At 38.5% G+C, this 27531-nt stretch overlaps 1 protein-coding gene across 2 annotated transcripts in view; it reads left to right on the top strand.

Annotated features, from left to right (window-relative positions):
- BTBD8 (BTB domain containing 8) overlaps positions 1 to 27531 on the top strand; it is a 92739-nt gene that overhangs the window by 8161 nt on the left and 57047 nt on the right. For both annotated transcript variants that reach the window (XM_073811140.1, XM_019920087.3), the window contains 2 exons: positions 4945 to 5195; positions 12697 to 12814. In XM_073811140.1, the coding sequence (XP_073667241.1) occupies positions 4945 to 5195; positions 12697 to 12814 (369 nt within the window). The remainder of the gene's footprint in view (positions 1 to 4944; positions 5196 to 12696; positions 12815 to 27531) is intronic.

The raw sequence follows: 27531 nt of genomic DNA, 5'->3' as shown, positions 1-27531 counted from the left end.
ATAGTTATACTCTAGCCTCTGATTTATTACAAAGGAAACAAAGGGAAAAGGTACATGGGGTGAAATCCACGGGAAACAAGACACAAGCTTCCAAGGGTCCTCTCCCAGTGGAGCCACACAGACCATGTTTAATTTTCTTACAATGAGTTATGACAGCAACTCTGTAATGTTGCCAACCAGGGGGGCTCATTACAGGTTCAATGCCCAGAGTTTTTACCGGGAGTTGGTCTCCTGCCTGATGTGTACCCATATTCCAGACTCCTAGAAGGAAAGCATGTGTTCAGCATAAACCATATTATTTGTATAAACAATACACAAGCTAAAAACAGCTGAGCCACCCTTGTCATTTAGAGAATGCTAGGAACACCGTTGAAATAATGTTCCCAGATACCAGCCAAGGACACCTCTTACAATCAAGTCTTTCAAAAGATACCAGTCCCACCTGTGTTAACTCTGTTCTGTACATATGGATATAAATTGTGTTTATGCATTCATCAGTTGATATACATTTCAGTTGTTCTGACTTTCTGGCTGTTATAAATAATTCTACTACAAACATTCATGTACAAGTTTTTGTGTGAACATATGCTTTCAGTTCTCTTGTGTTATATGTACCTAGGAGTCGAATTGCTGGGTCATATGTTAAACGTTTTGAGGAACTGCCAGACTCTTCCAAACTGGCTACACCATTTTACATTCCTACCAGCATGTATGAGGATTCCAGTTTCTCTGTGTTCTTGACAACACTTGTTATTATGTCTTTTTGATTATAGGTACCCTAGTGGATGTGAAGCAGTAACTCATTGTGGTTTTGATTTGCATTCTTCTGATGGACAGTGATGTCGAATATCTTTTCATGTGCATATTGGTTGTTTGTATATCTTCTTTGAAGAACTATCTGTTCGCATTCTTTGCCCAGTTTGAAATAGGGTCATTTGTCTTTACACTATTGAGTTTTGTAAATTCTTTTTTTTTTTTTTAAATAAATTTATTTATTTACTTTTGGGTGTGTTGGGTTTTCGTTTCTGTGCGAGGGCTTTCTCTAATTGCAGCGAGCGGGGGCCACTCTTCATCGCGGTGCGTGGCCCTCTCACTGTTGCAGCCTCTCTTGTTGCGGAGCACAGGCTACAGACACACAGGCTCAGTAGTTGTGGCTCTCAGGCCTAGTTGCTCCGCAGCATGTGGGATCTTCTCAAACCAAGGCTTGAACCCGTGTCCCCTGCATTGGCAGACAGATTCTCAACCACTGTGCCACCAGGGAAGCCCCTGGAAATTCTTTATATATTCTAGATATGAGTCTCTTATCAGATATATGATTTGCAAACATTTCTCCCATTTTGTGGGTTGTCTTTTAACTTTCTTGATGGTATCCTTGAAAACACAAAAGTTTTTAATCTCTCTGACTTTCATTTTATTTTTTCTTCTATAACTTGTGCTTTTAGTGTCATATCTAAGAAACCATTGCCTAATCCAAGGTCACAATTACTTATCCTGTGTCTACCTTTTTAGTTCTTACATTTAGAGCTTTGACCTATTTTGAGTTAATTTTTGTATATAGTGTGAGGCTAGGGTCCAACATTGTTCTTTCACATTTGGATATCTAGTTGTCCCAGTACCACTTTTTTTTTTTTTTTTTGTATAGGTAAGAAGTGGATTTATTTAGAGAGATACACAGATACATTCCATATACAGAATGTGGTCTGTCTCAAAAGGCGAGAGTGGCCCTGGGAGGAACACACTCCACAGACAGAGTGTGGGCCGTCTCAGAAGGTGAGAGGCCCAGCACTGTTTTGTTTTGTTTTTGTTGTTTTGTTTTTTGCGGTACGCGGGCCTCACTGCTGTGGCCTCTCCTGTTGCGGAGCACAGGCTCCGGACGTGCAGGCCCAGCGGCCATGGCTCACGGGCTCAGCCGCTCCGCAGCACGTGGGATCCTCCCAGACCGAAGCACGAACCCGTGTCCCCCGCATCGCCAGGCGGACTCTCAACCACTGCGCCACCAGAGAAGCCTCCCCAGCACTGTTTTTTGAAGAGACTTTTCTTTTCCCATTGGATTGTCTGAATACCTGTAAAGGAAAAACACCCTCCTGTGTGTCTCCTTTACTCTTAATACTCTGCTCATTGAGTACTTTACTTCTGACACTTGTGGTCACCAAATTCGCAGGAGTTTTTCCCCACACCAAGCAATTCTGAGGTTCTCCAGATGCCAGCTGGGTGTCCTACAGATTTAACTCAGTTCTGACACTATTTACCTGGAGATTGCTACCTGTGCCTCAGGTTGTTGCCTGTGCTTCTGATCAACTGGCTATAAATGTAGATTCCTATGACCCCTTCCTCAGGTTCAGTTAATCTGCTAGAGCAGCTCACAGGACTTAGGAAAACTTTTTACTTACCATATTACTGGTTTATTATAAAAGGAAAAAATTCAGGAACAGCCAGATAGAAGTGATGCGTAGGGCAAGGGATGTGGGAAGGAGCTTCCAAGCCCTCTCTGGGTTCACTACTCTCCCAGCACCTCCATGTGTCCACCAACCCAGAGGCTCACTGAAACCCATCCTTTAGGGTTTTCATGCAGGGTTCATTACATAGGCATGATTGTTTAAATCATTGACTGTTGGTGATTAATTCAACCTCTCCCCTCTCCAGAGGTGGAGGGGAGAGCTGAAAGTTCCAACCTTCAAAGCCCTTGGTTGGTTCTCCAGGCAACCAGCCCCTATTTTTAGGAGCTTTCAAAAAGTCACCAACTTCACTAATGTAAACTCTGGTGTGGTTGAAAGGGGCTTTGCTATGAATAACAAAAGACATTCATTTCACCTTTATCCTTCTGGAGCTATTTCAGGACCTGGGAACAAAACTTAAGTACTATAATAAAAGATGTTCTGTGGTTTTTACATAGGAAATTAGAAGGGTTTTAGAAGCTACGTGCTGGGAATAGTGGACAAAGACCAAATATATAGTTCATATTATAAATCACAATATCACAACACCCCTGTTGAAAATCAGTTGCCTATAAATCTATATTCTAGACATTCAATTCTATTCCACTGATCTATGTGTCTATCCTTATACCAGTACCACACAGTATTGATGGCTATAGCTTTGTAGGAAGCTTAGAATTCAGAAAGTGTGAATCTTCCAACTTGGTTCTGTGTAAAGATTGTTTTGGCTATTCTAGCATTTCTGTTTGACTTTGAGGGTTGGCTTGTCAATTTCTGCAGAAAACTAGCTGAATTTTGATAGCTGTTGCACTGAATCTGCAGATTAATTCAGAGAGTATTGCCATTTTTACAATATTAAATCATCTGGAATGTGTTTCCATTTATTTAATTGCTTTCAGCATTGTTTTGTAGCTTTCAGGATATGTCTTGCACTTTTTGTGAAATACGTTCCTAAGTATTTTATTTTCTTGATGCTGTTGTAAATTGAATTATTTTCTAATTTCATTTTGGATTGTTCATTGCTAGTGATTTTTGCATATGGATCTTGTACTTTGCAACCTTGCAGAACTTGTTTAACAAATAGTTTTTGGGTGAATTTCCAAGGATTTTCTATACACATGTTTGCCATTTGTAAATGAAGATAGCTTTACTTATTCCTTTCCAATCCAGCTTATTTCTTTTTCTTGCTTAATTGCCCTGGCTAGAATCTCCAGTTAAATGTTGAATAGAAGTGGTAAGAGCAGACAGACATCCTTACTGATCTTAGGAAGAAAGCTTTCAGTCTTTTACCGTTAAGTCTGATGTTAGCTGTGAGTTTTTCATAGATCTCCTTTATCAGGTTGAGGATGTTTCCCTCTACTGTATTGTTGGTTTGCTGAGTGTTTTATTATGACAGCGTGTTGGATTTTGTCAAATGCTTTTTTTTTTTTTTTGCATCAACTAAGATGATCATGTAGTTTTTGCCCTATTGATATGGTGTCTTAGTCCATTTGGGCTGCTATAACAAGACACTGCAGACTGGATGAGTTATAAACCACAGAAATCTATTTCTCATAGTTCTGGATGCTGGAAATCCAAGATCAGAGTGCCAGCATGGTAGGGTTCTGGAGAAGGCCCTATTTTAGGTTGCAGACTGCTGACTTCTCATTGTTCCCTCACATGGTGGAAGAAGGTGAGGGATCTCTTTGGAGCTGCTTTTAATAAGGGCACTAATCCCATTCATGAGGACTCCACCTAATCATCTCCCAAAGGCCCCACCTACTAATATCATCACATTGGGAATTGGCTTTCAACATGATTTTAGGGGACACAAACATTCAGGCTATAGCATATGGTATATAATATTGATTTTCATCTGTTTAACTGCCCTTGAATTCCTGAAATAAAGCCCAGTTGGTCATGATGTATAATTCTTTTTATATGTTGCTGGATTCACTTTGCTATGATTTTGTTGAAGATTTTTTCTCTATATTAGTAAGGAATGTTAGTCTGTAGTTTTCTCTTCTTGTGATGTCTTTGTCTGCTTTTGTGTCAGGATAATTCTGGCTTCACATAATGAATTGGGAAGTGTTCCGTCTTATATCTTTTGGAAAAGTTTGTGAAGGATTGGCATTAATTCTTCTTTAAATTTGGTAGAGTTCAACAGTGAAGCCACCTGGTCCTGCGTTTTTCTTTGTGAGAAGTTTTTGATTACTAATTCAATCTCTTGTTATTTGTCTATTCAGATACCCTGTTTCTTCTTAAATCAAGTTTGGTTAGTGTGTATCCTTCCTAGGAATTGTCCCTTTCATTTAGGTTATATAATTTGTTGGCATTATATATTCCTTTTTAACATTAAAAATTTTTATGGACTACTTTTCAAACTTTCTGTTATTTTAGATTGATCTTTCCTCTAGTTAGTCCAGATTAGAAAGGTTTTAAAACTATATAGCCGTTATCTATGAAAGCAGCATGCTGGAAAACTAGCTTTTAAGAATCACTGACATTTATTTTACATTTTGTCTTTTAGGACTGTATACTCATCAAACAGAAACATAAAAAACTATGAAGAGGAAATTCTCAGGAAAAAGATAGTGGAGAGTGGAGTACCACAAAAGAAATGTGACTTCAGTGTTGGAAAGTGTACTGACAATGATGGAAGGTCATCTGTAGGTAAAAGGTCATCTGATCATTCTTTTATGAAGCATGAAATTCCAGAAGATAACAATAAAGAGGACATTCCAGAAGATAACAGCAAGGAGGACAATTTAATTTCCACTGGTGAGGTATTTTTTATGGATTTTTATAAAATTTTATAGCCATGAAAGTAATTATATTCTGATACAATTAGAGAAAATATACTTCACAAGTCAGCTCTACTGATCACTTTTTATAAGTAAATGAAATAAAAGTAAATGAAAGTCAATATAATAAAAATAAATGAAAGTAAATTATGGGTAAATGGAAATAATAATATGGTCAACTCCCAGTTTTCCTAAGTAATTAGAGATGGGGTTATTATTAAAAAATACACACATAATTCATAATTCTCCTTTTAAGCCTCCATATATTGTCATCCTTATTCTAATCTACACCAATAAAAGCTTTAGCAGACTATAGAATCAATTCTGTTATAACACAATATATGCATTCCTTAAAAAACACCATGCAACACAAAAATCACCAGTACATTTTGTCATGACACAAAATCACTGAAACTTTTGTCGTGACACATTTTTAAAAGATAGGAACCTAATAAAAATGATTAGCATAGTTTTACCCATGTTAAATGGTTCAGAAATGCGTAAGTACTACAATAGATGTGGCATTTGACCTTGAAAAACACCTCTAGTTTGTTTGTATAAGTGGGTGTCAGAAGGGTTGCAGCTTGTGAATTATTGTGAATTGGTGGAAGGAGGTTGTTAAGGATATAGATATATATACAGGAGATATTCTAACAGGAAACTCGAGACCCCTGGATCAGAGAACAGACTGTTTGTTACTTACAGAGCATCTCAGCACTACCTCCCAACCCTCAGTCCCCACGAGACTATGTGGTGAGGGCCTGATGTTACCTGTCCTGCACGTGCAGTGGGATTGCACCATAGGAGGGGAACACCAACATTATGAGACTTTTATAGGCTGCTGGCAGATCTGCCCATCCTCCTCTGCAGAGAGAGAGACACCTTTACTTTGGAAGGTAAATAAATCTTCTCTGGTTAGGATAAGGTAGCTTCAGTACCCTAGAGTGTAAGGAAATGGTTTTGAGGGGAGGGTAGTCTGAATCTTTCTGGAGCATCACATTATCTCTGACTTCTAAGACATGTTTGTTGTTTAACCATCCTTTACCCAAATTTGCCAGTGCTCTGCTCAGAAAGGCCAGACCATACAGAAGCACAAAAATATTCGTAGAAAATGGTCTCCCAGAAGTTGCTATCTGAAGTCAGATAGAAGTTTGTTACACCAGAAATGGGTAGGTGTGGGTGAACTGAGGTATCTGGTATATGTTTTAGGTGTTTGTGTGTGTTTTGTGTATTCTTACAGGGCTGAGTTCGGCTTGGTGCAGTTCTTTGCCTTGACCTAGTGTTTCTCATGGATTAGCTTGCACCTAAGAGAGAAAAATCAAGAGCATAGTGTCAGAGAAGACAAAGGAAGTTTCAAGGAGGGTGGCATTGACAGTATGCGATACTGCAAAGGAGTTAATAAGATGTGGACAAGCAAGTGTAAGATGTGGACAAGCAAGTGTCTGGTAAACCAGTCAACACGGAGGTTTCCATGGAGTGATGGAGAAAGTAGATGAAGGCAAGGGGTTGAGGGATTAATGAGCTCTATTCACTTATACTCAAAACTTGTTTGGCCACTTTAATAGGCTGCTGTGGGACCATGCGGAGCTCTAGACTATAGGCAGGAAAAATGGGTATCAAATACCAGCTCTGCCAACTGCTCTAACTATGTGGCCTTGGGAAAGTCCCTTACACTCTCTGAGTCTTAGAGTCCTCATCTATAAAATCAGTCTGAAACCACTTCTTAGGACTGAGACTAAATGAGATAATTAAAAAATATGAATAGATCTACCTCAAGCCTAGAACAGGCATACATGCATGTATTCGTTCATTCACCATAATGAGATACAGTGAACATATATAAAAGAAATCTAACTAAGCTTAAATCAGTTTGTTTTTACTGTTGTTGCACTAAACACCAGTAATAAAACTCTTTAGTTAACAGATACTTTCAAATACATCCAATTCTACTATAACACTTGTTTTCAAAACATGAGTTTGATCCAACACAATTGACATATTAGGGAACAATTTGGGCATAATGGGGCTTTTTCCTTTCCTTCCCTCTTGGTCACTCCTCAGTCTCCTTCACTGGAACTTCCTCTTTCTGCCCCTTAAATAATTGGTATTCTCCAATTTTTTTTTTTTTTTTAGCTTCGTATCTAACCACTGACTAGACATATCTGTCTAAATATACCTTAAATATCTCAAAATTTAACTTGTGTCAAACTGACCTAATCATCCGCTTTCTCAACCTGCTCTTTTCTTAAATACTGTATCAGTGTGAATTATATTACCATCTTTCTCCTCAGTTACTCTTTTACCCTTCCTTCGATTCATGATCATGTCTGTTGATTTGTCTCCTAAATATTCTTAAATACTTCTCTTCTTTACCCTCCTGCCATTTCTTTATTTCAGGAATTTGCTATTTTCCTTGAGAATTTGAACCCCAGCTGGTCACCAGGCCTCTTGTTGTGCCACCCTCCATCTCTATTGTACAGAACAACGTCCATCAATTGCAAGTGTGGTCGTGGCACTTCCCTTATTAAAATCCTGCAGTAGTCTCACACAGCCTTAATATAAATCCCAGCTTCTTTCCCATGGTGCAAGGGGATGTTGGGAACTGACTCCTGCCTAGAACGCTACTACCTCCTGTCTTCACAACCCCTCTTACCCCCTGAGCTCTATTCTTACTGACTTACTTGGCATTTCCTCCTAAGGAAGTATATTTTGCCACTTCTGTTCTTTTGCACTTGCTGTTTATTCCTGAGATGCTATTCTAATCATTACATTGAGTATCAACTTTGTGCTAGTTTTGAAGATTTGATAGTGAACAAAACAGATAGTGTTCCTATTCTGCAGTTTAGTAGGAGGTACAGTCAGGTAAGTTACGTACCAAGTGTGATAAGGACATAGATAGGGCACATGTAACCTAGGCTTAGGCCTTCAGAGAAAGCTACATGGAGGGAGTGATATCTGAATTGAATCCTGAAGGAAAAAGCAGAAGTTAACCAGGCATAAAGAGTTTAGGGGAGAAGTGTTCCAGGCAAAGGAAACAACATGCCTGGAGGCAAAGAGAACCAGGCACATAGCAAATTTGGAAAACCAGAAATGGTTTGTTGTGGGTGTAGGGTAGAGTAGGGGACAGGAATGGTCAAAGTAAGGGATGAACCTGGATATATAAGCAAAAGCCAGATAATGAAAGCCTTCTATAAAGGATGACTTTATAGTCTATGGTCCAAACTAGGATTCTTTTGAGAGAGTGAAAGATGAAAAATTATTATTGCTGTTGATAATTATTCTGGGGCAAGAGGCATTAATTGGACTGCCCCAGGCAAACCAAAAGATGTGGTCACCTTACTCATAACCTATTTTAAGGAGTTTAGGTGGTACTATTTTGCAGGCTTAAGGAGTATGAACAGAGCAAATTTAAGATAGAGTGGAATGATGACTTCAGGTTGTGGAACAGTTTTGGGTTTCTGTGATTGTGTTTTTGTTTTTGTTTTTCTGGTTACCACTTCTGACACCAAACGTGTGTGGTTTTTTCCACATACCAATTCTCCTAGCACCAAATGGGCATGCAACAGTTCAATTCTAACAGTTAACTATCCAGAGTTAGCACAGACCCCACAGGTTAAGGACTTAGTCCTACAATATTGCCCCCACTTCAACACAAGTGGAGTGCTTAGGCTACTGTAGGGGAGAAAAGAGTTCCTTCTACCCTCTTAGGTCCTGTGACTGGCCTACGAATTTAACTGAAGTAAGACAGATTAACACAAGGGGGAAAAATGGTTTTCATTACTTTCTTTTGTACCGGGAGTTTCACAAAGAAAGGAGATTCAGGAAGGTGGCCGGATGATTGAGGCTTATATATCATTTTAGGCTAAATGAAAGAAAGGACTTTTGGGCTACTAGGTGGTGGAGGCAAGTTATGGGAAGATGAGGGGAGAAAATGTATGGTGAATAAGGATTGTCTTGTTATGCAAATAAGAGTCAAGTGATGAGAATAGTAAGGAGATATCTTTACAAATGGAAATTTCCTTTACAAAAGGGAAAATTTGTACTTTTATTTTTAGGCAGTTAGGGGGATGTAAATAGCTTTTCCTGCATCTGCTCCTTCTCAAGTACCTTTAGCTCAAAATAATCCTCATGCCAAAGTGGCATGTTTCGGGGTGACATATTCTGGCGCTTTTTACTACCCGGGCTTGTGCCCAGTGACTACAAATTCAGGAGTTCCCATGACCATCCTCCTCCAAGGTTCAATAATTTGCTAGAATGACTCACAGAACTCAGGAACACATTTCTCTTACGTTTATGTGTTTATCGTAAAAGATATAATTTAGGAACAGCGAAATGGAAAAGATGCATAGGGTGAGATATGGGGTGGGGTGGGCAAGGACAGTATACAGAACAAATTCCATGCCCCCTCAGGGTGCGCCGTCTTTCTGTTACCAAGTCCAAGCTCGCTCGGCTCGCCGCATGACAAGCCAATAAATCAGAGACGAGGTGTTGAGGCAAGGAATATGACTTTATTCGGAAAGCTGGCAGACCGGGAAGATGGCATACTAAAGTCTCAAAATAACCATCTTATCGGGGTTTGGATGCCAGTTTCTTTTATAGCACAGAGAGGGGGAGGAGATGAGGAAGTAAAGTAAAAAGGCCAGAAGTTTTGCAAATATCCCCTGGAATGGCCAGCCTCAGGGAGGGGATGTGTTAATTTCTTCTTTTTTGCAGCCATCCACGGGGTGGACAGGGTCCGGATGTTTCCCTGAACAAAGGCACTTTGGTTTAACATTCAGGCAGAGGGGCAGGGTTCCCTGAGGCAGGCCATTATGTATGGACAGTATCCTTTTAGTGAACAAAAGCAGTGGGAAGCAAGGGTTAAAGTCAAAAAACATCCAATATGTAGTCAGATTTGGTTCTTCCCTGTTATATTTCCAACAAGTCAGTGTGTTCACCAACCCAGTAGCTCCCTGAATCTTATTCAAGAAATTTTATAATTCAATCTATAGCCCCCTTTCCCTCCCTGGATATGGGGGGGAACACTGATAATTCCCACTCTTTAATCACATATTTGTCCTTTCTGGTGACCAGCCCCCATCCTGAAGCTATTTAGGAACCCTACCCTGAATCGCCTCATTAGCATAAACTCAAGTAAGACATTCCTATAATTTAGGAAATTTCAAGAGTTTTAAGCTCTGTGCCAGGAATGGGGGAGAAAGACCAAATATATATTTTTATTATACTCCACTGTGATGTATCAAGTTCAGGGGGCTATTTGAGTACATAATTGAGAGTTGAGATAGGTAATCATCTATCAAATTAGCTTGGTTTTCTTTTGAAAAGTTTCTAGATTTTCCCTTTGGGTCAAAAATTATACTCTGATCTTTGAATCATCGAAATGAAGACTATTCCTTCAACATCTCCCACAAATTTATGTGCTTTAAGTCTTCTATAGGAATATCTGGAAGTGGTAGGATCTGCCTCCTTCCCCTGCTTTATTCTGGTTGGAGTTTTATGTTTTTTCTTCAGAAATCTTTTTATGTAGTATTTGATACATTAATTTATTCAACAAATATTTATTGAGGATCTATGTGTTAGGACTATTCTAGGTCTAAGGGATACTTCAATGACTAAAGTGGACTTCCAGCTCTTTTGGAGCTTAGATTCCAGTTAGAGAAGGTACGGTGGGGGTGGAGATAGACAATAATGTAGTAAAGAAGTTAGAAAGGTGACATGCTATAGAAAAAATAGGACAGAGGGAGGAGGATTGGAAGTACTAGTGATGGGAGTTGCAATTTTAAATGGGTGGTCAGAGTCAGCCTTGATTAAAAGGTGATGTTTAAACAAAGATTTGAATCCAGTAAGGAAGTTAGCCAAGTGGATGTCTGGGAGATGAGTGGTCAAGGCAAAAGAAATGGCAGTAGAAATATCCTAACATGGGAACATAACTTGCCATTTGGAGGAATGAGAGAGAGTTCAGTATGGAAATAAGCAAAAGAGTAGACAATGAGATTAGAGAGGTAGTGAGGAGCCAGATGTGGGGCTTGATAAGCCATTGTAAGACTTTGGCTTTTACTCTTAAAAAAAATGGAGAGAACCGTATTGTTTTGAACTGGAATGGTGATGCCAAAAACTTGGCCTCTGTGCACCAGTGCCGAATCAAATCTTGGAGACAGAGTTTTGGGTGAAGTAGAAAAGAATAGCTTTATTGTTTTGCCAGGCAAAGGGGGACACAGCGGGCTCCTGCCCCTCAAAAACTGTGTGTCCCAACCTGGGAAAATTTGATGAGAGTTTTATAGCAACAGTTCAAGGGTGAGGTTGCTCATAAAATTAGGGTGTGTGCAGGGCCTGCACTCCTTTAATCTGGCTTCAGGTGGTCTCCATATAAGCTTCTCTGGTTCTCGAGGCTATCAAACCATGACCTTCTCTCTGGAATGAGGATTGCTTCATCTTCCATCTATTGGGAGTTTTAGTTCTATAAGGAGCTCAAAAGATACTGTTCCTGCTCCAAGGCTGCACCATTGTTTCTTGGCTGCTCGGCCCTTGTCTCTGCATCCCCTCCCTTAAGATCATTAATTACCTGTTCAAGGGCAAGCATTGCGGCTAGGCCTAGATCACAAAATGGCTTAGGCCAAAATGGGTTCTCTTGTGTCAAGAAAGCCATTCATGGTTCTCTTTCTCCGGGGACCCCCTAACTTATCTGTTTACAGTGGTAGCAGTGGAGATATTGAGTAGTGGTTGGATTCTGGATTTCTTTTGATAGTAGAGTCAGTATTGGCATTCTGGTTTATAAATGTATACATTTGTAAATTGGTTAGTGGGAATATGTTCTTGGTGATCCATCCTCACCAGGTGTACTAACAAAAATTTCTGAACTGACAAAGCTATAGTATACAATTTAGTATTTTTCTTTTTTTATATATATGTACATGTTCTATATTTCACTTCCCACTGCCTAAAGTGAATCTTTTGAAGTAGAGCTAGTTCTTAAAGTGTTTATTTTCTATACCTCTCCATACTATGTACAGTACTAAACTCATAGTAAGTGTCCTATAAATCCCATTGATTTTAGTTGAAATTCTATTGGTTCACAGATTATCCTAGCCATAAATCCATGAACAGGAACAGGAAAAAATTAAGTGGTGAAAAAGAATATCAAAATTGGAAAATTTTCTAAGTCAGCTGTTCATGAAGTGGCTTCAGTTTTGGTATATAATTTTGTAACAATATCACCTATGTTTAAATGTGTATCTATATTTAAAGGTATATCTATATTTAAATAGAAATATATATTTCAGAGCAGAAAGGATAGATGATTTTAAAGTTTCATTTTACTTTGAATTTACCACTTAAATGTTTCAGTCACTGTTACTCTCTTTCAGTAGCTAATTGAGATAACTGTGGAAAAACATTTTGCTAGTATTAGAATACAAAATTTTGGAATATATATACTATTAAAGAAACTATTTTTTTAGTCTTGTTTTTCTCTTTTAAAGATATTTATGACTTGGAACCTGCATCTGAATTAGGAGAAGATTTATTGAAGCTTTATGTGAAACAGTGTTGCCCAGATATTGATATTTATGTTGATGGAAAAAGTTTTAAAGCTCACAGGTAAATAGGCATGTGATTAATTTGGTGTCTTGGTTGTGACAGTAAAGTGTAAAAGGGTAGCTATCTTTTTCTAGCACGGTGGTTTTCAAGCTGATTCACATAGGGTACAGGGGTTCCATGGTGATGCCTCAGGAGGTCTCTGACAGGGGAGGAGTTTGGACATTAGGCAGGATTTTCTATCTGCACATTCACACATGCACAGGTGACCCTACCCAGACATGTGCACATGCTCAGCTAGAGAAGATCTGTGCTGTGCATTGGGCATGAACGGAAGATTTTATTAGAAGAAAATATACTGTTACCTAAAATAGGTTTGAAAGCCACTGTCACAGAAAATGTAATTAAATGCAATTTTTAATTTCACAGGCATTATGCTATTGAAAATGATTATTTCTACATGAATGACATGTATTTTCTCTGAATTCATTCTGGCTCAAAGCCTTTGATTCAAAATAGCCAATTCTCCTGAATAGCATGGATTAGGAGGTTTAATATTTCAGTGTACTTTTAAAAAATTATTTTTCTGCTGTAGAGTTGGGTTGCTTAGACATTCCAGGCTTTTAGAGTTTAAATTAAAGCCTGCTGCCTGTTTTGGTTAGACTCTTCTTTTGGTAAGTAACTAAAATCTGCTTAAAGAAAGAAAAGATGTTAATAAAAATACAGGTTTTTTTCTTGGAACTCAAGGGAAAGAGGTACAGCTGGCCTCATAACAGACTAGAATTGGAACCAGAAAGCTGAGGAACCCAGAGTTCTCCTCCCTATCTCTTTGTGTTTCAAAATAGAATGTTAAGTTATTCTGGTGCTGCAGAAGAGGAAGAACCAGACTATTTTTGCAGATGCAAGAAGCAGTGTTGTAGGTTCAAGGGTACACAGCCCTTAATGAAATTAGCAGTGAGTTTAGATTACAGAAGTCCACCAAGCCAAATAGTAGTGATGTTTGTACTCTCAGAAATCATACTGGTTTTGCCAGTTAACTGACTGTAGTACATTGCTAAACTCTAGGATTGCCAGTTTCCATTAGACTACCATTCAGAATTTGAACTTTTCTTTCTGGGAACATAGGTTTTGTAAATATATATACACATTTTCCTATTTTTTATGAAATCTGCATTATGTATAGTAAAATACAGAGTGTGATACAGATTTATTCATATATTTTCCATATCATGGATATGTATTTCTCATATTTGGGAATATACAAATTCCCAAGTGGTGTGTGTGTGCACACGCACGCCTTTCTTTTTGGTTGGGGTAGGGGGACAGCACAATTTTATTTTTAGAATTAATTTACTTTGATTTTATTTTGTGCCAGATTTTTCTTGAAACCATATGGGCATCCTAGCAAAATTCTACCTATGGAGCCCTAAGGCTATTGTTGTCATACAGGGAAAGCAGGACGCTGTGATGATTTGCAGTATGTCCTCAGTGTCTGTATTTGTCTTCTCCCTGTGTACTGCCCGACAGTGGACTGTTTAAGAGCTGGATCTAGAATATTAGGTTTGTATTTTAGGACAGCTCTTGCCCACATTTCTGGCTTATTTTGTTCACCTAGCAATAAAAAATAAATTTATGTTAACTAGAAAGGCAATTTCCTGAGAATGTGTTTCAGGAAGATCTGGCTTAAGTTTTCGTGCTTTGTTGTTAGTGCCCTTATGTGAGTAAAAATGGCAAATTCTAAATCCCAAGATTACCTTCCTATTCCAAACGTAAACATCTCTTTGTACATATTTACTTTATTATTCAGTTCAAAGAATATTATGTCAGTAGTTCAGAAAACACAGGCGTACCTCGTTTTCCTTTATGGCTCTTCACAGATAATTGCGTTTTTTACAAATTGTAAGCTTCTGGCAATTCTGCATCGAGCAAGTCTGTCAGCACCATTTTTTTCCCAAAAGCATTGGCTCGCTTCATGTCTCTGTGTCACAGTTTAGTAGTTCTCACAATATTGCAGACTTTTTTCATTATTACAATATTTGTTATGGTGTTCTGTGATCAGTGATCTTTGATGTTACTACTACAACTCACCGAAGGTTCAGATGATGGGTAACATTTTTTAGCAATAAAATATTTTTAAATTAAGGTATATACATAATGCTGTTGCACACTTACTAGACTACAGTATAGTGTAAATGTGACTTTTATATGCACTAGGAAACCAAAAGATTAGTGGGACTTGCTTTATTGTGGTGGTCTGGAACTGAACCCTCAATATCTCCAATGTATGCTTGTATCATGTAATATAATCTAAAGCCCAGCAACAGAACTTTCTCAATTATTTCTTGTTCTAGATAATTAATGTCAGCATTTATCCTAGTGGTATAGCTAAAAATCCGTTTGTAAAATGACTGCTTTAATTATATGTACTCATATATTTAATGATCAATGCAAGTACTCACAAAGACCAGGATTTATGGGCAGAATTACATTCAATTTAGGTCTCAAATTTTAGAAGAGTTTAGTTTGCTAGTTTAATGTCCAAACTGGTATGGTAAAGAGATAGTTTCTTTTATTGAGTCACTGTCTTTCTCTTATGCTCAAGCTCCTTCTTCAAAAACATCCCTGGTATCCCAGTTCTTCCAAGATTATGTCTCCAGTTGCTAGTTGCTCTGTCCAGCCTTTCCCTTGATCTGCAGCCCAATACCTGGAGCCCTTTATGTGCTGCCGGACAATCTGATGACAATCACTTGCTTGTGGTGCTACAACTAAGCCAAAGAAATAATTTATAACTGAGTAGTTAAGAGTATGTGAACTATGTATGGAGCCTGTCTGCCTGGGTTTGAATTCCAGCTCTACCATCTTTAGCTGTATGAATTTGGAGAAGTCATTTAACCATTCTGTGTTTCAGCATCCTCATCAACGATGGAGATTATAATACTACTCATCTTATAGGGTTATTATGAGTGTTAAATTACTAAAAGCATTTACGTACTTTGAACAGTGCCTAGCACATTGTAAGTACCATATAAGTGTTTGCTATCATCATCCAGGTAATAGGCCTTTGATACGAGATTTTGTGTAGATGGTAGCAACAGTCTGTGTGTCCTTTACTTACGTGCCACAAGGAGAGAAAGGTGATTTGAATCACTTGCATTTCCCCCCAATCCAAGGAGGAAAGGGATAGCAGTGGGCCTCCAGGAAAGTCACATTTACTACACTGTTCTGCCTCTACACAGGCCTTTCCCTCTCCAAAGCATAACTTCTCCACCCTTCCCACATCTTTGTCCTTTCTTATCTCCAATACTTCTTCTCAAAGGAGAAACAAAGAGAGCTCTTTTTATTTGGTGGAAGAGAGGTTATAATAAAAGGACCCATTAGAGTTCATGGATCCCATTTGTTAATTATGTTACTACTTTTCTGAGTATTGCTTCCTGGAGTACTACAACACATTACTCCTGTTGTGGATCTCTGTAACATTACATAACATTACGTTCTTTCCTGAATTGCTGTCAATCACCAGATGAATACCATCTGTATATTGGGCATTTCTCTCTATTTTTATTTCCTCCTGTCATCTTTAGCCTACCTCTAAGTACCTACCTTATCCACTCCACTGCTGATCTCCCATTTCATTGTGTTAATTATTATTCTAATGTTTTCTGAGTGAAATTGAATCTGCTATATTTTTAAACTAATTTATTTGTTGCACTTCAGTATTCCATAATTAAGATTCTCTTGGGCTTCCCTGGTGGCGCAGTGGTTGAGAGTCCGCCTGCCGATGCAGGGGACACGGGTTTGTGCCCGGTCCGGGAGGATCCCACATGCCGCGGAGCAGCTGGGCCCGTGAGCCATGGCCGCTGAGCCTGCGCGTCCGGAGCCTGTGCTCCGCAACGGGAGAGGCCCGCGTACCGAAAAAAAAAAAAAAAAAAAAAAAAGTCTCTTGTGCTGCTTTATTGAAAAAGCAGGGCAGTGATTCCTAATTTTAGCTTTGTAACACTTAAGATCCTATATCCCTTCCAGAATACCTTTTTTTTTTCAGTGCCTGATATTATAACATCAGACATTCATTCATGGGGTTAAAATGCTGTCAAATCTCCCTTTAAAATGTAGATTTCTCTGAATATTTAGTAAATCAGCACTGAGTCAGGAGATCAATGTCCTAGTCTGTGTCACATGACTAATTAGCTATATATTCTTGAGTCCATCAGCTGAAAACTTTTTCAGAAGTATACAGTTTAGTAATTCAGAAGTCAGTCTTTCTGGGTGTAGATTCTGATTGTACCATTTAATAATTATTGAGAAGTTACTTAATCTCTCCAAGTCTCAAATTCTTTATCTGTAAAAGAAATAATGATAGTAATTGTAGCATAGGATGGCTGTGAGGATTGAATCCGATAATGTACATAAAGCACTTAGCATGGTTCTGTGGCACATTGGAAGCATTCAGTAAATATTAGTTTCTATAAGTATATATTAGATATCTGGGAGGGAGGCACATTGTTGCTTTTTCTACCTTATCTTAGAGTGGAGGTTGGCAAACTATGACCCAACCCAAAGCCGGTCAGTGGCTTCTTTTGTATAAAACAACAACTACAACAAAAAAACAAGAATATGCAACAGGGACCTGAAAAGCCTAATATATTTATATTGATGTTTACTATCTGGCCCTTTGCAGAAAAAGTTTGCTGTTTCCTATCTTACTAGGATTGCCAAGAAGGTTTTGTTTTTTTTTTTTTTTTAACTAAAATTAGATGAAATTATTGACTGGAAAAACAGACATATGGAAAATAGGATCTAATGGAAATATAATGCCTCTTTTCAATTGAAAGATTTATTTTATTTATTTATTTTTAACATCTTTATTGGGGTATAATTGCTTTACAGTGGTGTGTTAGTTTCTGCTTTATAACAAAGTGAATCAGTTATACATATACATATGTTCCCATATGTCTTCCCTCTTGCGTCTCCCTCCCTCCCACCCTCCCTATCCCACCCCTCCAGGCTGTCACAAACCACCAAGCCAATATCCCTGTGCCATGCGGCTGCTTCCCACTAGCTATCTACCTTACTACGTTTGTTAGTGTGTATATGTCCATGACTCTCTCTCGCCCTGTCACAGCTCACCCTTCCCCCTCCCGCCAAGAAGCTTTATGAAGTAATTGTAATAAAATTCCAGATTCCCATGCAATAAAGTGGGTTATGAACGTCTTAATACTTATTACTTTATTAATGATAAATGGTCAACCCTGTCCACTTAAAAGGTTTAAAATAATAAATTAGATGTGGGAACAATAGAGAGAAAAGAGGTGAGATTCTTTGGTACCATGGGCCTTTGAGGGAGGTTGCAATGGGGAACCAAAGCCAAAGGTACTGAGCGCCTAAAAGGAAACAAGTCACCTAGAGTAGAAACTCCTTAACTGAACGTGACTAAATGTACTCTTCAGCTGTTCTCTGTAGAGCATGCTGACATGTTAGGCAGAACTCTCAAGGCTAGGATGTCATTCTCTAGTATACCTATAACATTTCCATTCCTTTTATTGAGTTTGTGTCTCCTGAGTCACTTGGGGTTATTCCCAAACCTGTTTGATGCCATTTGAATTTCTTGTTTTGATAACATGACTTAATGACATATCATATAAACCAATGATACATGATGTATGAAAAGAATTTGTTGTTACAATGAAAACTAAAGTGAATGTTTTAGAAAGATTAATAAGGGAGGGGCACTTTTTTTTGAGCATTTTATTTAACTTTTTATTTTATATTGGAGTATAGCCGATAAACAATGTTGTGATAGTTTCAGGTGCACAGCAAAGCAACTCAGCCATACATATACATGTATCCATTCACCCCCAGACTCATCTCGGGAGAGGCACTTTTAAAATTGCTGTTGAATTCAGGGACTTCCCTGGCAGTCCAGTGGTTAAGACTCCACACGCCCAATGCAGGGGGCACAGGCTCGATCCCTGGTCGGGCAGCCGGGATGCCGCATGCCACGTGGCATGACCAAAAAATGAAAGATAAATTAAAAAATAAAGTAAAACTGCTATTGAGTTCAGTTTAGATGAAACAATATAAAAGTTTGAGGGGAAATTAAAAAAGTCTTAAATTATTCTATACTTCAGATTGCTTCATAAAATTTTTAAATCTCTTCACTTCAGAGAAGTTTGAACTAAAAATCATAGACAGGGTATATGGGTATATATAGTTTTTGCAAGAAATAGGAGACTCCAATCAGCAAACCCACAATAAAAAAATAAAGATTGGCCTTGTATGGTCAAAGATTTGTGAATGAATACATATTTATGTTTTAAGTTAGAATAAGATGATTATGATATAGACAAATCATTTAAAAAATTCTCTTCTAATTTTTAGATTAACCAAACAACCATCAGTCCTCATTGTACTGGATAACAGGGCATCCATTACACTTCACAAATCATTTTTTAACTTAGGAAAGGCTAATCCTATGAAAGCTGTAGTCAATGTATGTCAAAATGGATGTCTCAAGAGAAAGCTAACTTACCATTTTTAAAGTTTATGTTCTCTAAAATATTTGCAAAGTGTAATGGGTAATGGTGACAGCACCAGAAAGTTTGCATTCACTGTTCTGGGTTTAACCTTTATTCAGTTATGTTGAACTAAAAGGAAAAAAATATATTCTTGGAGAAAGAGTACTTAAAAAAATAGTCCTAGTGAGAAATTCTTTATTTAGAGCTTCTCTGAGTAATCCAGGCCATTATTCTGCCTGGAGTAGTGAATCCAGTTCAGCTAAAATCAGGAAGTATTGAATAGCAATGTACTCTAAAGCAAGAGCAAGGGGGAAATTAGGGCATCTCTACAGAGTCAGAAGCAGCCTTGTCAGTTGAGATTAAATTTAGTCAAAAAGAGAAAAAAATTTTGATGTGTTGGAAAATGAAAAATCTGGTGAAGATTTTTAATACACCATGCTATCTACAGCATAATTTTTTAAACTTAGGCTTGTATCTGAATTAAATGGGAATGTTTCCTAAGTTTCTGTCTTAAGGGCAGGGTAATTGTTTAAGCCTCAGATGCTTTTTGTCTTATTTAGATGGGAACGGCTAGCATGCTGCTTAGTTTAAACATGCTGTTTAGCATGTTTAGTTCAAGTCTTCCATATCCTTAACTGACTTTTTGTCTACTTGTTCTGTTAATTACTGAGAAGAATGTTGATGTCTCTAATATAATTGTAAATTTATCAACTTCCCCCTTCAGTTCTATCAGTTTTGCTTCATATATTTTGAAGGTTTGTTATTTGGTACACACACATTTAGGATTGTTATTTCCTCTTGATGAATTGACCCCTTTTTCATTATGAAATATTAGTCTTTACCCCAAGTAATATTCCTGTTGTGAAGTCTTTTGTCTGATGTTAATAGGGCCACGCCAGCTTGCTTTCTTTTTTAAAAATTGAGGTATAATTGATATATAGCATTGTATTAGTTTCAGGTGTTTAACATAATGAACTGATCATCACAATAAGTCTAGTTAGCATCCCACTCCAGCTTTCTTATGATTAGCATTTAGATGGTATATGTTTTTTCATCCTTTTACCTTTAGCCTCTCTGTGTCTTTGTATTTTAAATGGGTTTAAAATTAATTTTTTGTAGACAGCTATAGTTATGTCTTGCTCTTTTATTATCTGGTCTCATAATCTCGCCTTTTAATTGGAGAATCTAGATTATTTATGGTAATATAGGTATTAATGTGTTGGAATTTAAGGCTACTATTTGTTTTCATTTTTTCTTTGTTTTCTTTTTCCTCTTTTCTTTGTATTAATTGAGAAAAAAAAATTTTTTTTTTTGCGGTATGCGGGCCTCTCACTGTTGTGGCTTCTCCCGTTGCGGAGCACAGGCTCCGGACGCGCAGGCTCAGCGGCCATGGCTCACAGGCCCAGCCGCTCCGTGGCATGTGGGATCCTCCCAGACCGGGGCATGAACCCGTGTCCCCTGCATCGGCAGGCAGACTCTCAACCACTGTGCCACCAGGGAAGCCCGAGAAAAAAGTTTTTTTAATGCAGTTTATTTCCACTATTGTCATATTGGCTATTTTGTGTGTGTGTGTTGTTTTTGTTTTTTTAGTAGTTACTTTAGGATTTGTAATATGCATTGTTACTACCATTTACCTTCAATTAATATTATACACCTTTATGTATGATGTTAGGACATTTTCCCCCTTCTGTCTCTTGTGTTATTGCTGCCATACATTTCACTTCTATATATACTCAAAACCCCACTATAAATTGTAATTAATTTTTTAAACAATTATCTTTTAAGTAATTTTAAAAATGAGGGAAAAAGTTATACTTTAGTTATATTACCAGTTCTGACACTTTCAGTCTTTGGTGTAGGTCCAGGTTTCTATCTGTTATAATTTTCCTTCAGCCTAAAGAACTTTCTTTAAATTTCTTGTAATAGAGTTCAGCTGGCAATGACTTTTCTCAGCTTTTGTTTGTCTAGAAAAGTCTTCATTTAGCCTCCATTTTTGAAAGATATTTTTGCTGAATACAAAATTATAAATTTGTGATTTGGATTTCTTTCAGTGCTTTAATCATGTAATTTCATTGTTTTTTTGGCTGTGCTGTCTCTAACAAGAAGCCTGTGATCATGTCTAGCTTTCCATGTCAGTATTTGATGTACCTTTTTCTTTGGCTGCTTTACAGTTTTTTTCTCTATAATTAGTTTTGAGCAATTTGGTTATATCTTGTGCTTTTGTTTATTCTGCTTATGATTTATTGAGCTTCCTGGACCTGTGAGTTTGTATGAAATTTGGAAATTCTACAACTGTTATTTTTTTCAAGTTTTCTTACCATCCTCTTCTTTTTCTCCTTTCCACATGGGACTCCAGTTATGTTATGTTAGTCCCAAGCTCGCTTAAGCTCCTTTTTTTTTTTTTTTTAACATCTTTATTGGAGTATAATTGCTTTACAATGGTATGTTAGTTTCAGCTTCACAACAAAATGAATCAGTTATATATATACATATATTCCCATATCTCTTCCCGCTTGCGTCTCCCTCCCTCCCACCCTCCCTATCCCACCCCTCCAGGCGGTCACAAAGCACCGATTAATCTCCTTTTTTTTTAACGAGTTTATTTTTTCTCCCTATGTCTTGTTTGGATAATTTGTGTTGCTATATACACAGGTACACCAATCTTTTCTTCTTCAGTATCTAATCTTTTTAGTCCATTCATGAATTTTTTTTCATTTCAGATATTGCATATTTCATCTCTAAAAGTTTTGTCAGGTTTTTAAAAAGGTCTCTTCATTATGTTACTTATTTAAAAATCCTTGAGTGTATCTATAATAAGATCTTATTTTATTTATTTACTTTTTATTTATTTATTTTGGGCTGTGTTGGGTCTCCGTTGCTGCATGTGGGCTTTCTCTAGTTGCAGGAGCGGGGGCTAGTCTTCTTTGTGGAGCACAGGCTTCTCATTGCAGTGGCTTCTCTTGTGGCAGAGCACCGGCTGTAGGCACGCAGGCTTCTGTAGTTGTGGCACATGAGCTCAGTAGTTGTGGCTTGCGGGCTGTAGAGCGCAGGCTCAGTAGTTGTGGTACACAGGCTTATTTGCTCCGTGGCATGTGGTATCTTCCGGACCAGGGCTCAAACCTGTGTCCCCTGCATTGGCAGGCAGATTCTTAACCACAGTGCCACCAGTGAAGTCCCTATAATAGCATTTTTTTTTTTTTTTTGCAGTACGCAGGCCTCTCACTGTTGTGGCCTCTCCTGTTACGGAGCGCAGGCTCCGGACGCGCAGGCTCAGCGGCCATGGCTCATGGGCCCAGCCGCTCCGCGGCACGTGGGATCTTCCCGGACCGGGGCACGAACCTGTGTCCCCTGCATCGGCAGGCGGACTCCCAACCACTGCGCCACCAGGGAAGCCCCCTATAATAGCATTTTTTTTTCCTGTTTTATTTATTTATTTATTTTTTATTGGAGTATAATTGCTTTACAATGGTGTGTTAGTTTCTGCTTCACAACAAAATGAATCAGTTATATATATACATATGTTCCCATATCTCTTCCCGCTTGCGTCTCCCTCCCTCCCACCCTCCCTATCCCACCCCTCCAGGCGGTCACAAAGCACCAAGCTGATCTCCCTGTATAATAGCATTTTTAACTGCTTTTTCTGCTAACTCCATCATTTCTTTCATTTCTGGGTCTATTTCTATTGACTGATTTTTCTCCTGATTATAGTTCATATTTTGCTACTTCTTCACATACCTGATCATTTTTTATTAGATTCAGAACATTATGAATAGTATGCTGCTGAGTGTTTGAATTTTGTCGTCTCTCTTTTAAAAGTGTTGAAGTTTGTTTTAGCAGGCAATTAAGTTATTGTGGATCATCTTCATCTTTTTGAGATTTGTTTTTAAACTTAGGGTGGCTCTAGAGTAGCCTTTACTCTGAAGGGTGGATAGCTCTTCTACTGAGGTGTGACCCTTCTGGGACCTAGGAGCAGTATTCAGTCCTTGCCAGAAGGAACTTGATCTTCCTGCCCTGTATGAACAGGCTTATAGCTCCCTGACCTTTATTCTTTGCTGGGCTTCATGAAGTTTTACCCTATGTGTGCTCAGATTGTGTTCAGATGAAGGCTCAACGGGATCCCTCCTCTAATTTTTGGAGCTCTTTTTCTTGAGTTCCTCTTCTATTGTACTGTGCCCCGTAAATTCCAGCTGACTCATTTTCCCGAGCTCCCATATTTGTCTTCTCAACTCAGCAAGACAACTAGGCTCTGCTTCTGTTTACCTTCCCTGTGCCATGATCTAATTGTTTCTGGGAAGAAAAGTGATATGATTGTAGGGCTTGCCTCATTTGTTTTCTTTCTCTTAAGGATCAGAGTTCTGTACTGCCTTTTTTTTCAATGTCATATTTTATTCACTTTCCTACTTGTTAATGGAGGTGAGGCAAGTCCCATACTTGTTATCTTTCATGGGTGGAAGCAGAAACCCTAATTTTTTCTTAATATACTTTATTTTTAGAACACTTAAATTTACAGAAAAACTGAGTACAGAGAATTCCCATATGCCCCCACACCCAGTTCCCTTATTATCAACATCTTATGTGTGCATCTTAATATAGTACGTTTGTTACAATGAAAGAACCAATATTGAGACAATATTATTCACTAACATCCATAGTTTATTCAGAATTCATCAGTTTTTGACTAATGTCTTTTTTCTATTCTAGGATCCCATCCAGGATACCACATTACATGTAGTGGTCATGTTTCCTTAGGCTTCTCTTGGCTGTGATAGTTTCTCAGACTTTCCTTGTCTTTGATGACCTTGACAGTTTGAGGAGTCCTGGGCAAGTATTTTGTAGAATGTCCCTCAGTTGTAGTTTACTTAATGTTTTTCACATGATTAAATGAGTTATGAATTTTGGGGAGGAAGTTCACAAAGATAAACTGCCATTCTTATTACATCATTTCAAGGGTACCTGTAATCAGCATGACTTATCACTGTTTATGTTAACCTTGATCACTTGGCTACACTAGTTTTCGTCTGGTTTCTTCACTGTAAAGTTACTCCCCTCTCCCCCATCTCCCAGTTCTATACTGTACTCTCTAGAAGTAAGTCACCGTGTATAGCCTACACTTAAAGGATGGGGAGTTATGGTCCACCTTCTTGAGGGGATAGTATCTACCTAAATTATTTGACATTCTTCTATACAAGAAATTTGTCTTTTCTCCCCTCTTTATTTATTCAAACATTTCTGTATGTCAGCATGTACTCATGGCTATATATTTTGTACTTCAGCTCATTTTGGTACTTTGGTTTGTAATTTGGTTTATCTTGCATTTTGGCCTATTTATTTTTTACTGAAATTGTTCCAGGTTTAGTTATGGGAGCTCCTTCAATTGGTTCTTGACATACAACCCCCCCCATCAGTGTGTCTGTGTGTGTGTGTGTGTGTGTGTGTGTGTGTAGCATTTCCTTACTTACACTAAAAGATACTCTAGACTCATCTGTCCTAGAATCAAATATTTCTCTAATGAACCCTGATTCCTTTTATTCTAATGGTATTAAAAACTACTGTTTGGACACTGGGTGTGCTTGTTGCTAGTTCTTTTAGATCCTCTCAGCTGACAGAGCAAGGAAATATATGTGTATATATTAATCTTCAGATATGCACATATCTATAAATATTTCTGTATGAATCCATCTTTATTTGTATTAAGCGAAAAATGAATTCATCATGAGCTCTCCAACACTGATCACACTAACACATTGATCATCCTACTCTTACCTCCTTGCTTGTCTGTAATCTTCCAGTATAGCGGTGAGAAACTGGCTGTCATCATCCAACATCTAATACTTAATCATTCAATTCCAGTATTCATGTATAGTGGTTTCAGAATTGTTAATCCATACCTGCATGGGAAACAACTTTACCAACTAGAGCAGGGGTCCCCAACCCCTGGGCCACAGACTGTTATTGGTCCATGGCCCATTAGGAACTGGGCCACACAGCAGGAGGTGAGCGGCGGGCAAGTGAGCGAGTGAAGCTTCATCTGTATTTACAACCGCTCCCCAGCACTCACATTACTGCCTGAGTTCCGTCTCCTGTCAGATCAGCAGCAGCATTAGATTCTCATAGGAGCACGAACCCTACTGTGAACTGCACATGTGAGGGATCTAGGTTGCACACACCTTATGAGAATCTAATGCCTGATGATCTGAGGTGCAGCTGAGGCAGTGATGCCAGCACTGGGGAGCAGCTGCAAATACAGATTATCATTAGCAAAGAGGTTTGACTGCACAGAGACCATAATAAATCAATTGCTTGCAGACTCATATCAAAGCCTTATCAGTGAGTGGTAAGTGACAATTAAGCTGCATCTTACAGAGTGGACTGGACATAAGCAACACACTTTGGGTGTCACTGTCTCCCATCACCCCCAGATGGGACCATCCAGTTGCAGGAAAACAAGCTCAGGGCTCCCAGTGATTCTGCATTATGGTGAGTTGTATAATTATTTCATTATATATTACAATGTAATAATAGAAATAAAGTGCACAATAAATGTAATGCGCTTGAATCATCCCAAAACCATCCCCTCCCCACCCCCAGTCCGTGGAAAAATTGCCTTCCACGAAACTAGTCCCTGGTGCCAGAAAGGTTGTGGACTCCTGAACTAGAGTACACTGCTTGTACTACACAGTTCCTTTGCCTTTATTCGTACAGTCTATACTCATTTCCAAAGTTATTTAGGCCAGTACCTCCATCTCCCACTCGCTTCAATGAGGTTATTTCATACATTTGTAATACAGTTAGGTAATTTTGTCACAGTCTGCATCCTGGGATCTCCTGACCTCCTCCTAAGTGTTCTTGTTTTAATTAGCATACATTAAGTTTCACTTGTACTATAAAGTTCTGTGGGTTTTTTTTTTAAAACATCTTTATTGGAGTATAATTGCTTTACAATGTTGTGTTAGTTTCTGCTATATAACAAAGTGAATCACCTATATGTATACATATATCCCCATATCTCCTCCCTCTTTCATTTCCCTCCCACCCTCCCTATCCCACCCCTGTAGGTGGTCACAAAGCACCGAGCTGATCTCCCTGTACTATGCAGCTGCTTCCTACTAGCTATCTATTTTACGTTTGGTAGTGTATATATGTCAGTGCTACTCTCTCACTTCGTCCCAGCTTGTCCTTCCCCTTCCCTGTGTCCTCAGGTCCATTCTCTGCCTCTGCCTCTTTATTCCTGTCCTGCCCCTAGGTTCATCAGAACCATTATATATGTGTTAGCATACAGTATTTGTTTTTCCTTTCTGACTTATTCACTCTGTATGACAGACTCTAGGTCCATCCACCTCACTACAAATAACTCAATTTTGTTTCCTTTTATGGCTGAGTAATATTCCATTATATATACGTGCCTCATATTCTTTCTCCATTCATCTGTCAATGGACACTGAGGCTGCTTCCATATCCTGGTTATTGTAAATAGAGCTGCAGTGAACATTGTGGTACATGACTCTTTTTGAATTATGGTTTTCTCAGGGTATATGTCCAGTAGTGGGATTTCTGGGTCACATGGTAGTTCTATTTTTACTTTTTTAAGGAACCTCCATACTGTTCTCCCTAGTGGCTGTATCAATTTGCATTCTCACCAACAGTGTAAGAGGGTTCCCTTTTCTCAACACCCTCTCCAGCATTTACTGTTTATAGATTTTTTTTTTTTTTTTTTTGTGGTACATGGGCCTCTCACTGTTGTGGCCTCTCCCGTTGCGGAGCACAGGCTTCGGACGTGCAGGCTCAGCGGCATGTGGGATCTTCCCAGACCGGGGCACGAACCCGTGTCCCCTGCATCAGCAGGCGGACTCTCAACCACTGCGCCACCAGGAAGCCCTGTTTGTAGATTTTTTGTTGATGGCCATTCTGACTGGTGGGAGGTGATACCTCATTGTCATTTTGATTTGCATTTCTCTAATGATTACTGATGTGGAGCATCCTTTCATGTGTTTGTTGGCCATCTGTATGTCTTCTTTGGAGAAATGTCTATTTAGGTCTTCTGCCCATTTCTGGATTGGGTTGTTTGTTTTTTTGATATTGAGCTGCATGAGCGGCTTGTATATTTTGGAGATTAATTCTTTGTCAGTTGCTTCATTTGCAAATATTTTCTCCCATTCTGAGGGTTGTCTTTTCGTCTTGTTTATGGTTTCCTTTGCTGTGCAAAAGCTTTTAAGTTTCATGAGGTCCCATTTGTTTATTTGTTTTTATTTCCATTTCTCTAGGAGGTGG

This window comes from Tursiops truncatus, chromosome 1, assembly GCF_011762595.2.
Source record: "Tursiops truncatus isolate mTurTru1 chromosome 1, mTurTru1.mat.Y, whole genome shotgun sequence".
NCBI classification, from domain to species: Eukaryota; Metazoa; Chordata; class Mammalia; order Artiodactyla; family Delphinidae; genus Tursiops; species Tursiops truncatus.
Note: the sequence above shows the minus strand (reverse complement) of the source record. Positions and strands in the feature narration are given on the sequence as shown.